We start from the raw sequence: 13594 nt of genomic DNA, 5'->3' as shown, positions 1-13594 counted from the left end.
CAATTAGGATCTATTTGAGTGTCCCACCTAATATACACACCGTGGGGCACACTGGGATTCTGTGGTCCAGAGCAATAGTTGATCATTTGTCCGCATCTGTTTCAAACACACTCCTGATTTTTGCCATCTCTCAGCTCCAGTCCTAAACATCAGAGCTTAGCTTAACCCAAAACACTTAATTATAAATGAAGGTGTAAGAATTGCAAGGGGTGTAGGCCAATTGCTTTTTTCTAGGCTTTTTCACTAAATTTCACAACTATACTACCTTCACACAAAGTTTCTGTGCATTTTCATTCATTCTTTTAGCATCAATAATCCAGTGCAACACAATGACAGTAAGACTTTTTTTTTCTTCCATGTTTTGAATTTTACAGTTAGATATCAGCAGCTTACTGGAAACAGTCAGCTTTGTAAAATGGTACACTCAAAAATGGCTCATATTGCTATGTAGGCAGGCAAAACTGAAATGTCATGTCCCTTTTGTTTTTCACATAGTCATTGTCTTCGTATTAGTAATACTTCTGTCCCTTTGCATCTGGCGGTAGTTTTTTGAGTGAAATTGCCCATAACCAATGATGGGCCATCAAGTCCTGACAAAGCACACATATGTGATCAAACAGAGACATCTTGTTGTGGCTGCCGGACCTGCCCCTCTCCACCCCCTCAGTGGAGAAAAGCACGGTGGAGGGAACTCCGCTGTTCTCTCACTATGAACCCAGCCAGCCGTCCTCTGACTCTGCTGATGAAGCAGATCACGCTCACAAATGTTCAAATGTGGTCTCATTACGCCTCTTCCTCAATCAGATGGTCGGGTTCTGTGATCTACATTAGAAAGCTTAAAAAAAAGTGTTAGCAAGAGCTTATGTATGACATCTTTAAATGAACCTTTTTTTTTCTGTCAGCTGTGGCCTGGTTTTCTTGTATTATTTCCGGTTCCTGTTTCATTACTCCCAATGAGCAAACACCACAAACATCCAGTGTCATTAATTCTTCACTCAAATTTTATGGAAAATTAGGAAAATTAAAATAAAAAATAATGAGTTTGACCTGACACCTGCAATGCAAAGAGAAGAATTATCAATGAAAAATTCAGTCACTGATCCTTGCTATCTGTTAGACTGAACCAGCCATGGTGTTAACCGCTCGTGAGTTTTCACCTTTCCTTGTTGAGTTGCTCTCCATAGTTCACGCTGTACAAGCAGTTTATCAACTTCAATGAGAAATTAGGGTATTTTGCTTCCATTGACAAGTTATGCATGAGGAAATTTCTGTCTCTCTCTATTGACTTTTTAAGTATTATCAAAATAAAGATAAGTGCAGGAATGGAACTGTTCATCAGAGACCACAGATCTGCAAGACTCAAATCGGTAGTGCTCTCTGGTTACCACACAGAGAAAAACAATACAGTGGCGAGGCAGATGAGAACGTACAAAGGACCAGGAAGAAAAAAGTCTTTTACACGTGTAATTTTATTGAAAACTTCATATGATTTATAAAGGCAGGCACTCTGCTTCAAATAAGAAAGCGAAAGAAAAAACATATTTTAACAAACAAGCAAACAATGACTTAAAAGAAATGCCATGACAGGAAATAAAAATGCTGAATGTTGCTTGGCTGCAGAGTTCTTTGGTAAATGCAGAACCTTTTGGAGGGTTTATGGAGACCATTAGACATGTTTGAAGAGTAGTACTCCTGACATATGTGCATATGTGTCTAAATCTGAATAATTTTAACCCATAAAATGACTCCTTTAAAAAAAATAATCTTAAATAATTATAGCTTGTTTCTTTTTACCTTTGGGCATCAGTACACTTTGCCTTTATGCGATGGCAACAAACAGGAAACGCAGGCTGTGAAGGGGGATGTTGTGGCTATGAAGAACACGTAAATGCATCTCGCCTGCCAGACATCTCTGAAGAAGCTGATTTCAGTGCAAACATGAATGATGTCACATTAATGCACATATTCACTCTCAGCAGGAGATCTGGGTCGTGGCTGCTAAAGGTTAACCATCTTCTGTATCTGTCTTTGATCTGCCTACTTTATCAAATGCAAAATGTTAAATACCACGTAAAACATTCAATATCAATGGTTGCTATCTGAGTCAGGCGGTTAACCTGCAAAATAATTGCATTTCTCAAGAAACACTCAGATGAAAATCTTTTCTTTCACTCTACCTTAATGTATATTTTCAAATGATGTGCTTTACTTGGGTTGTTGCCATCATTATCAGAAAAAAACAAATAGAGCAGGAACAGTACCTTGCTCAGAGGTTTGCAGTCTGCAAAGGTTAAACAATGCTGCATGCTTCCTCTCTCAGGTGTGGTTTTCATCGAGTTGAGGTGAGGTGCAAATGTTCAGCTAGAGATGCTTTTATACTTACTAAATGCACACTGCCTGTTGCATCAGAGGTGTATTATGTAACACAACGATACGTGCAACATGAATGATCATCTAGACCATATTCAAGTTGATTATTTGTTTTTAAAAAAGATTTCCTGAACTAAATAGGTTCATGTTAATAATTTGAACCTTTGCAGCCAGTTCAGGCGGAAGATTGAATGTGGCTTGATAGGTGACAGTTTCACACTTAGTTAACGGCACAATGTGAAGAAAAATATCAATTTTAAAGCTGGACTCATCATCATAGATGCAATCATGAAAGCCATACAGAATTTCAATTGAGTTTTACCATATATGCAGGATAGTCCTATACAGTTTTATATTATGTTAAATATAGAAGTTACAAAAGTATAAATATATATGTTATTTATTTTTTGCTAAAGAAAATAAGGTAAATGGTATAGACATTGAATACATCATATCCATGCGGAACATTTCAGTTTACTTAGGCCCCGTTTACACATAGCCGGGTATTTACAAAAACGGATATTTCCCCCTCTACGTTTTGAAAAATTCCATCGTTTACACGAGATCGTTTTCAAAATCTCTTCGTTTACATGAATCCGCATAATTACGCTGTTAACGTCATGCCAGCCAATCAGAATCCTGGAAAAAACATCAACAAATGACACGTGTAACTTTCAGTTAAGGCTGATTTATGGTTCCGCGTTACACCAACACCGTACGGCGCGCATCGCCGCGTACCCTACGGCGTAGGCTCTGCGTCGATTTAACGCGGGACCATAATTCAGGCTTTACTTCCAAGACGTAACGAGAGTCTTTCGTTTGGAGTGACAGAGAAGTGGAGTTACTTTTAAGTGTGACTTTAGAATATAAAACAGGTAAAATACAAGAAAATATTGACGGTGGCCAAACTAATTGTAAACACAGGTCGCACACATGACGCTGGTGAGGTTTCTGTTGCATAATGTGACGTTCTGAAGCCTAAATCTCCGTTTTCCTCTGTTTAGAAGCAAACGTGAAAACAGAGTTTTTGAAAATCTCCACTTTGGCCGGAGTTTTCAGAAATGATCGTTTTTGGTGACTTTGAGCTTCGTTTTCGTGTAAACGAACGGCCAAAACGCATGAAAACGCCTCCGTTTTTGCTCCGTGTAAACGGGGCCTTAATCACTAAGAAGTGAAGCCTGACCTAATGAAAGCGGCACAATGATGTACATAAAAGTAAAACACATAACTGCACGTTCAAAAGTTCCAGTTTAGAGACCAATGCTCCTCTCATCCACACTGGTAGTTTGTGAGTAAACTGAGGTGATTCTGTCTTGTGGAAGGTACAGCTTGATGACCCGACACAGCATGCAGGGAGTTCTGTTAATCAGCTTCAGCAAGTGCCTCCGGAATTTTTCCCCAACGAACACATACAGGATGGGGTTAAGGCAGCTGTGAGAGTAGGCAATGGCTTCAGTGACTTGTAAAGCCAGTTTGATGGCTTTGCTGTTTTCACATTCTTCGATGACATGAAGTAGCTCCAGCGCTTTCATTAATGATGCCATGTTGTAAGGGACCCAGCAGCAGAAGAAAACCATCACCACTGCGACGACGATGCGAATGGCCTGTTTCTTGGATGAGTGGCTGGACATCAGCCTCCAGATGATCTGCGAGTAGCAGAAACTCATGATGAACAGTGGGATAAACAAGCCCAAAATGTTCATTTTAAAAAGGCCAAATAGCCTCCAGAAGTGAGACTTGGAATATGATGTTTCGGGATATTCAGCGTAGCAGTAGTCAGACTTGTTAACATTTGTTTGCTGCTGTTTTAGGAAGATCAGATCAGGAAAAGATGCCAAAAATCCAGCTACCCACGTCACAGCAGCCGCAATCATTCCAAACGACCGTGTCCGTGCCTTCCTGGCGTAAACGGCGTGTACGATAGCCAAATAGCGATCGATGCTCATCAGACAAATGAAGAAGATCCCGCAGTAAAAGGCAACTTGGTAGGTGCCCAGCACCATCTTGCACATCGTATCCCCAAAGTGCCACTGATCCCGGGCCTGGTGAGCCAGGAAGGGAAGGGAACACACCAAGAGCAGGTCAGCAATGGCAAGGTTTAACAGGCACACGTCGGTCATGCTGCGGAGTCGCACGCCACAAGTAATGACCCAGATGACCAAAGAGTTACCCAGAAGACCCAGGATGAAGAATATGACATAGAGAGGTGGGAGAAAGTGCGCCCCATATTTCTCATACTGACACACCACATAGTCCCCAATGAGATCGTCTTCATAGTACTCAGAGTACTCAGAGTACATGTAGTCCACAGTGGTGTCATTGATGAAGGCTCCTGTTGTAGGGCTAGAAAGAAGAAAAAGGGTTAGAAGGTATTTCATTTTTGGTAGAAGATACAAATAATTTACATCCCAAAAATTAAGGAGTACAATCAATAAAATGTTTCAGTGTACATGAAAAACTACAGGTTTCAATCTGTGCAGCAGCTTATTTCTTTGGAGATTTAAACAGTATTGCAAACAGTTTCCCAAAATTTAGATAAGGGAACTTTTACGGAAAATGTCACCTCATTCCTGTTAATGGTTATTGATCATTATCACTGATGCCTGTACTACTGCCTGACACAAGCATGGTAGTTCATTAAAAAAACACCGTTGTATGTATAACTTTAGAGCCATTTAGTTGTTATGGGCGTTACGCATGAGAAGAACCCGAACTGTCTTCTGCGTTTAGGGATTTCCTGAAGTGAAAGCTGATCTAACTATCAGTTGTTGTCACCAGGACACTTTCTAATGATTCAGTTTGTAAGTGCACCCCTGAAGAGCTCCAAATAAATCTAGTCTTCTTTTACAGGAAGACTAGGAGGGGGTATAATTTGAAAGTTAATTTGATAATAACAATGGATACCATCGCATAAATCTTCATTATAATTTCTAGATATTTTAGTTTTAAGATGATGAGTTCACTGCTTGTTCAAGCAAGAAATTAAATCAATATGTGATTTATAATGCACATATTGAGCTTCACACAGATGTTAGGTAAAAAATGTTTTCCCACAAAGATATTTTGAGGTTTGAAAATATGCTGAGGAGAGTTTTTGCTTTCATCCTTTTTCTAGCACTTTTTCTTTTTAGAAGTGCTTATCTTGTGTCTCTGTGTTATACACAAGGCTCATAAAGGGAAGTGAGCATTCTGGTTTTTCTAAAATATGCAGCTGTCTGGGCAGGAAAACAGATTTGCATACCAGACAGTTTTCCACATATTTTTACCCTGCAACAACAGTCCCTCTAGAAATAAAGCTAATATTAAATAAATCTCTTATTTTAAGCAAATATATCTTTCCTAATGGGGCAAAAACAAACAACAAAAAAACTTCTTGGCCAGAAATCTTAAAACTCTATCCTTTCCTTTTTTTCTTTCTTAGAAATTAGTTTTTGCAAAGTACTTCCTCCTTCGGTTTGATGAAGCTTTATAAAATCTGGCTTATAGTTTTGATGAAGTTGGGAGCTTGAATACTGATGTCTTCTTCACAGGCTGCACATCTACATCACAAATATTCAGCCACCATCTGTTTCCGATTGGCCAAAAAAGACTTTGGATGCTTAGCGTCCAGCATAAAAACAAAACCTATCAGAGTGAAAATCAAACAATAAAGCTGTGGTAATTGGCGGGCAGAAAAATCAACCATTGTCATGGTGAGTCCTCCACTCAGACCTGCCTTCAGTGCCTTCCACTCCCCTCTGTCCTGCTCACATCCTGGTCCTGCATTCCTGCCTGCTCTTCGCCCCGGTTGGGAAATAAAGTGAACCAGAATACTCCCACTTTGTGCTCTGTGTGCTGCTTTTGGGTTCGTTCTCTACCGGCTGTAACAACCATGCCAAAACAACAACACATGCAAACGTGAATACGTGTGTGTCAGCCGTATGGAGCTTACCCTGAAATACTCAAAGTGAAAATAGTGAAAGTTGGACTCTTCACTGCCATGCTCAGCTGACAGAGAAATGAAAAGTATGACCCACTTTCTGAAGATGGAAATGTAAACACCCCTTAAAGAAATATTCCCGCTACCACTTATTTTGCTGTAGGTCGATGCTCAGTCACAATTTGAAAAAAAAAAAAACATAGCCAGGCTATGATTGAAGAGAAATCAATAATCCTGGATCAAGTCCTGATTCTTCTTTGTTGGACGATGGAAAAGATCTATCAAATATGTCAATTCTAGTTTCAGTAATCGCGTATATATCAATACTATTGTTTCATTCTCTTATTTACTTAACATTGTTCCTTCATGTTTTTTTTTAACACTTTTACCAGTCACAGATGCTATATTTTCTTTACTCCACTTCTGAGCTCATTCAGTTGCACCTTGTTTAATATTCTTAACCCCTCCGGAATTTGTGCTTTGTGTTCTTGTTTGTGCGTATAATCCTCAACCGTGTCCAGTGTTTGTTCCTGGTTATAATTTTTGTGTTTCCATTTCTGTGTCTGTTTTACTTCCAGTTTTTCCCATTTATCTGCTTCATCTGCTAGTAAATCTTGTTGTGGTTAAGCCCTTTCAAATTTGAAATATTTTGGTTTTCCCCTGTATTCTTACTGTCAAAATTACTTGAAAAAATGCTTCTAAATGGGATTTCAGACTGCTTTAGACTGACGGTTCAGCCGACCTGTTGTGTGTCACCTCATCTGTGGGTGTGTGGATTAAAATCACTTCCCACAATTCACTTAGTGGTCATATGAGATCACAAGTACTTTTTTGACTTTGATTTTCTGGCTTTGGTCTTGTGCAGAAGCAGCATTAATTGTAGAGTAAAATCAGCAAAAGTTCAAGAGGAGAGGTGTGAGGAAGCTGGCGTTTCATGAATGAGCTGTCTGTTTTGTTAGATAATGTGTTGGGGGGGGGGACAAAAAAACAAAATAATGACTTCAATTTTAATTTAAAATTCTTTTTCATCTTGTTCCTTTAAAAAGGCATGGTTAATATTGCCATTACTAAGCCATCAGTAGGAATAAGTTCAAATGTATTTCCAGTCAGTCAAGCTCTTATACACGAACTGTTTTCAAAAACATTAAAACCACAACTAAATCTTTCATAATGATGTACGTTATGAAGATTTTATGTTTAGAGTGACTCAAAACTAGACTGTCAGCAATTCACTTCCACACTTATACATTATCATTAGCTTGCAATGACACCTATGATCATCAGTAACAAAATATAATTAGAGTGAAAATAATTTAACTTGTGGCATCATTGGAGTGAAACTGGTTTAAGATAATTTGCCTATTTTATTTAAAATTGATTGGTCTTGTGATGATTAATTTGAGAGAAAAGACAAATATATATATATATATATATATATATATATATATATATATATATATATATATGTGTGTGTGTGAGTGTTGATAAGATATTTAAAATTTTGCCAATGGAATGAAACCATGTCTGAGGTTAAAATGATTAAACCACATTTTGGTGAAGGTGTGAAACACCCTAGACATTTGAAGAGTGATCCCAAATTCAAGCTGATTTTTGAGGTACAAAAGGCTAGAAACTACTCATTTAATCAACATTTGAGCTGTAATTCTTTTAAAAAGTGTTTTACATTATATTTTATTATAAAGTACATTATCCAAAGTATTACATATATGAAATGAGAACATGAAATGAGAGCATGAGGGTACAAGCATAAAACTATCAAATCCAAATTTTTTCAGTAAAATTAGAATGCAAACATTTGAAGCAACTATGTGAGTAGCAATGTTTAGCTATATTCACTGGTGTATTTGTTAAAAAGTAGTTATTTGAGATGGAAAAAAATGTTAATTTGTCAGATGGTGAATAATTTAAAACCATTTGTTTGTAAATTTAGGAAAGAAAAGCTACCTTTGAGTATCGCCAGTAAAGTTGGAGTCGCCAGTAAAGCTGATGTTGGAGTCCATTCTTGTTCAAAAGATGCTGATGTGGATGGATTCAGCAGAGTGGCAGACAGCTCTGTACCCAAAAAGACTATACCTCAAAATACATGGCATAAATGGTTTTCATACTTCTGCTCATATTCTCCCCTCCCCAAACCAAGGTGCTGCAAGGTGGGCTCATGTTATATATATTTAAATTTGACAGATATGGTTAGTTGCTTCCTGAAAATGCTTTTGAAATCATAATGCAAAAAACCACAACATCTGCACATACGGAACCGCAAGTCCGTATGTGCAAGCTTTAGAAACATGGTGATTTGACCAAACCTGCAGATGCAAACAAGCAGAGGGTTGCAGAGCTCTCGCTGCAGGCTTGTGCTTACTTGCATTTAAGAAGTGGTAGTACTGAAACAGTCTCTGGTGCAGTCTCTATCAAGAGTTTTTTGAAAACGCCTTAGTCTGTAGGAAGTTCATTATGTTCTCTCGGTAGGTATTGCATTTCACATACTTTCACCTACTTAACATGCACAGAACCACAGTCACAAACACATGACCATTTTCCATGACCATGTTTCTGCTCATTCTGTACATAAGATATATTTAAGTGCAATATTTATCGAACCCCTGTAAATAAGACTATATTCATTCTATTTATTCTACTCTACCTCCAGATAACTGCAATAATCCACACCGCTGCTGCTACGACCTTTCTGTTTTATACCGTTTATACTGTGTATCCTTTTCAGTTTTTTTTACTCTTGCTATATATGGAAGCTGAGCAAAAACATTTAATTGCATAAGATATCACTGCTGTTTTTTTATGTGATGATGGATAAGTCTTAATCTTATTCCAAACCTAATTCTGCAACCAACTCTTGGCCCTCAAAACTTAAACATGAATACAGATGTAACCAAGAAGGCTGAAGAACATTTACAAACTGAAACACAGAAACCACTAAAAAATTAAAGCTGTAAGCAGCGTTGGTCGGGCCCTCGCATCTATGGCCAACAAGGTGCCACTTGGTCAATATCACTATAAAGTATCTTTGGTGTTCCCATTAAAGTATCTTGACATGGATTTCCACCAGTTTCTTTCGGTGTACATAATTTTGACATGTCCCTCATGCTGCTCCGCTAACTTCAGTGAAGAGTGGTTAAAGGACACAACATTAACATAATTGTTATATTTCCCAAGTTTCCTTCGATAAAACTAGTAACTTTGATCAACTAACTTTGATAATTCTAAACATTTTGTCAGTTTTCCTAAAACTGCATTCCTGTCACGGCTCAGACAGGACAGAGAACCCAAAAGCACAACACCAGGCAGAATCAGAGTCCGTGAGGCTTTTTGATACTGGTCAAAGACAGGCAGGGGTCAAACCGGGCAGACAGGCAGATCAGGCAAACAAGTCCAAAGGGGCAGGCAAAAATCCAAAACCGGGAGTCATGCAGGGTTACAGGCAGACAGGAACAGGACAGAAATCAGGAACGCTGGAAAGCGAGGCAAAAGCACACGACAATCTGGCAAACTAGAAGGTGGAAAGGGTCCGGTATATGAGGGGAACTGCTGATGAGGGAAACCAGGTGTGGAGCAGGGTGGGGAAGCACAGGTGAAGGGAATGAGTGGATTTCTGGCTGATTAGGGTGGCAGGATCTGGAAAAACAGGGGAGTGAGTTAAACAGTAAAAAAAAACCTATCCTACACTGTGAAACTGTGACAATTCCACTTTGTCGTTATTGGGGTAACTGACCATTTAACAGATCGACTGATGTAATTAGTAACACCATCAACACCATTTTGTCTTTCTTAACTGGAAATTGGGTCAACTGCTGCAAATACATCAAATTCCATCCTTATACTTCCTCATTTTCATCATATTGTGTTTGTAGTTGTGTTGGTTCAAGCTTAATGTGTCCAGACTCTCATTTATTAATATTTTTAAAATAATCAGAAATTCAAAATATATTTGATAAACAGTATACAGTCACCTTCAACAATAAAGCACTTTGTTACCAAGACCCACCATGTATTTATTAAAAGTTAGAAGTAGCCATAAATGTCCACCCATGACAGAGTGGACACATCTACCTTTTGTCAACATTGTGATATATTCTCACGTATCAGAACAGTTTTACACATACTGTACAGTATAATGCATGACAGCAAATGCTTAACTGGTCTGAAGTAGAAGTTTTTAGATTATTACAATAATGATGATAAACCATATTTACATAGCATTTTTAAATACAGTGTTACAAAGTGCTTGACACAGTACCAGAGATCTAAAGCCAATAAACAACTTAAAGCAGCACAACGTAACTTTCAGCTTTTCTGAGTTTGGCGGCATCTTTTGGACAAAAGCGGTAGTGCTTTACCAGAAAGAACACTACGTTTCCCATGAGCACCAGCGCGTACTGCCGGAAAACTCCTGTCCCGTCACTGCATTTGTTTTGATGAGAGAAGACGGGATGCTTTTCTGTTTCACCAATAGAACAGACGGAACGCAAAAAAAAAGATGTTAAACTGCTGGAAAGGAACTGGAATTTACCGGGATACCTTAAACAAGGAAGCCAGGGAGCGGTATATGGAGAAAATAATGATTATTAACGGTCTTGATCCATATGAAATCCCTACTGAAGAGCCATGTGTTTCAATAAATTTGTATAATAGTACAACATACAATACATGTTTTGTATCCCTCTTACTTCTCTTTTCTTTTTTTTTGACTGCTATATTATGTTGAAGAGCCTCCGAGGCGTGAGCAATATTTTTGTTTTCCTCGTGAGATAATTTTTTTCCTCTGCAGCTACAAATAAGAGTTAATATTTTTTCCTCAACAAACTAGTTTTATCTGAAGATTGGGGTTAATTGCACCGCAGAGCTGGTCGATTTAACACAGAACCATAATTCAGGCTTTACTGTGTGGAAGGTGTTTGGTCGTTACAGCCGCAATCCAAGCGAGCTTCTTTCACTCTTTTACTTTGTTATATCAGATACTTGGCCTGCATGGTTCTGCCTCCGAGCAGGAAACCGTTGAAAAGTTAAACCATTAGCGATCTTTTCCCCACGTCTGTTGTGTGGAGCTACTGCAGCCACAACACAGCAACGGGTTACCAGCTTCTTCAGAGCTGCGCTCCACGCCCCGCCCATTTTCGTCTCGACCGCAAATCAGGAAGGAGGGGGAAGTGACGTATGCCGTAAAGCAGTCAAAGTCGTAAAGATTTGTAGTTTTTTAGTGTGGCAGGGTTCCTACCATGCTCCTCAAAGTTACATAGTGCCAGTGAAGGAGATACAGACCCCCTCAGACCATGGCAGAGGTGTCATTAAACCTGTTGGAAGTTGATGTACCCAGTGGCGGCCTTTGGCATCAGGGGGCCCTCAATATTTAATATGGGGCCCTATTTATTACTATATTTGCCAGCTATGTGTCCTGCGTCCGTGACGCATTATAAGCTGAAAGAACGCAGTAAACGCATCCATGCGTGACGCATGGATGCGTTTACTGCGTTGGTGTTATTAGAGTGGGCGGCAGCCGCTGCTGTAGTCGGTGTATATGCTAGACCAAAGAAAGAGGTCACTTTCGGAAGACTACTGTTACCTTTCTTAATTTCCAGTCCTATCTCCGAACCGTAGTTGGGAGAGCTGGTATTTAAATACGGTTTCTGGCTCGCTGCTGGTAACCGGCGGTTGTCTAGGAGTCCGGGGGAAAGTGAAGGAAAAAAGGACGAAGGAAAAATACTGTCCGTGCAACGTCGCACATTTATTACAAACTTGTAAAGAGCAAACAAAACACGTGAGGGCCAACAACTGAAAGCTAACGGAGGACACACTGAAAAGTAAATGAACACTTGTACCGGTCTTCCCTGCATCTCCCTCTCTCTCCTCCACTGCACCCACTACGTCTCACACACACACACCCGAACACAGACACTGCCTTAAAGGGGACCGGGCTGGCCGGTAACACTACTCACAGCTTTCTTTTTTATATCTGCTAATTTTTTGCTTTTCAGCACCACTCTGGTATGTTCGTTTCATTTTTCTTGGATGTTAGCTGGTTAGTTTAATGGCGGGTAGTGATTTATTATTGTGTCTTCCTTGCGCATTTATTTTTTTGTCAGTCAGTTGGGGGCCCCCTGGTGGCCGGGGCCCGTTTCAACTGAAACGGTTGAAACATAGGTAAGGCCGCCTATGGATGTACCCTTACAATGACTCTGGAAATATGATATTATGGTGGAAAAGTTACGTAGTGTCGCTTTAAAACAGTAGGAGAAACATTGTAAAAAATAAATTATACAGCCAAATTCACTTCAAAGAAAGTATTATCTATATAATACCCATCCCTACAAGTTACATATTTGCACAAATTTACACTGGGCAGAGCAGCAAAAGAGAGAACAGACAGAGAGAAAGAAACAGAGAAAGGAGAGACACAATGGCTAAATGGTGCACTACAGTTACTATATAAGCAGATGTAGACAGCAGTGGATCATGTTGGGGTCCCCATGCAAAGTTGACCTATGGCAGCATATCTACAACAAAGCTGTGTTTAAGACCAGCTGCTCTAGTCTTGTCCTGTAGCTGCAACTATGACTACTGGCCCTAACACACTACAGTTTACACTAATTAGAGGCTTTAATAAACACCAACATTTACATTTTTGTTTTAAAGGTGGAGGTGGTGTCAGCCTCCTTAACCCAAAAAACTGGAAGAACTGGAATTGGTTCCATAGTAACTCCAAATCTACATTTGACACAAATAACACAATATTTAGGATTTATATTTACATACAGGATTTATTTACATACGGGTATCAAAAGATGGTAAATAAATACCTAATAAATCCCGATGGCGAACTACCTTATTACAAAACCATTAATTAACTAGAAAAACAACAACCGACAAAATGAAATGAAAGTTAAATGTTAAATGCAGGGAAGGTAAATGAATCAACGCAATAATAAACACAATAACGAACACAATAATGATAATGTACAGTAATATGCATACGGTAATCTCATTAAACATAAATTCAGCTTTTACACCGTTCTAACTGACTGATCGCCCAAACGCCACCTCACGTCTCCTCTGGATTCTGAATCTGCGGGCTCTGTCGGTGGTGACCGGGTTCCTGCCGGGGGTTCCCGGTGTCGGAGAGGTCCGGTTCAGCTTTGACCCCACCGCCGATCGCTTCTGGCGGGGATGCTCCGATAGCGAGCGGTCCCTCAGTCTCTGTCCTGCTCCTACTTCTAAAAGAAAAGGGCAACAGTTGCTGCAGCGGCGCCTCACGCCGGCTCTCTGGTCCTGACC

General features: G+C 39.5%; 1 protein-coding gene across 1 annotated transcript; it reads right to left on the bottom strand.

Moving 5' to 3' along the window:
- Positions 1-3187: 3187 nt before the first annotated feature.
- Positions 3188-8372, bottom strand: cabz01093075.1. The gene is made up of 2 exons (XM_061716407.1): positions 8255-8372; positions 3188-4713 (listed from the first exon to the last, which is right to left on the bottom strand). The coding sequence occupies exons 1-2, from the start codon at positions 8308-8310 to the stop codon at positions 3621-3623; spliced, it is 1149 nt and encodes a 382-aa protein (XP_061572391.1). The 5' UTR covers positions 8311-8372; the 3' UTR covers positions 3188-3620.
- Between the last annotated feature and the right edge of the window lie 5222 nt (positions 8373-13594).

This window comes from Cololabis saira, chromosome 3 (assembly GCF_033807715.1).
Source record: "Cololabis saira isolate AMF1-May2022 chromosome 3, fColSai1.1, whole genome shotgun sequence".
Taxonomy (NCBI): domain Eukaryota; kingdom Metazoa; phylum Chordata; class Actinopteri; order Beloniformes; family Belonidae; genus Cololabis; species Cololabis saira.
Note: the sequence above shows the minus strand (reverse complement) of the source record. Positions and strands in the feature narration are given on the sequence as shown.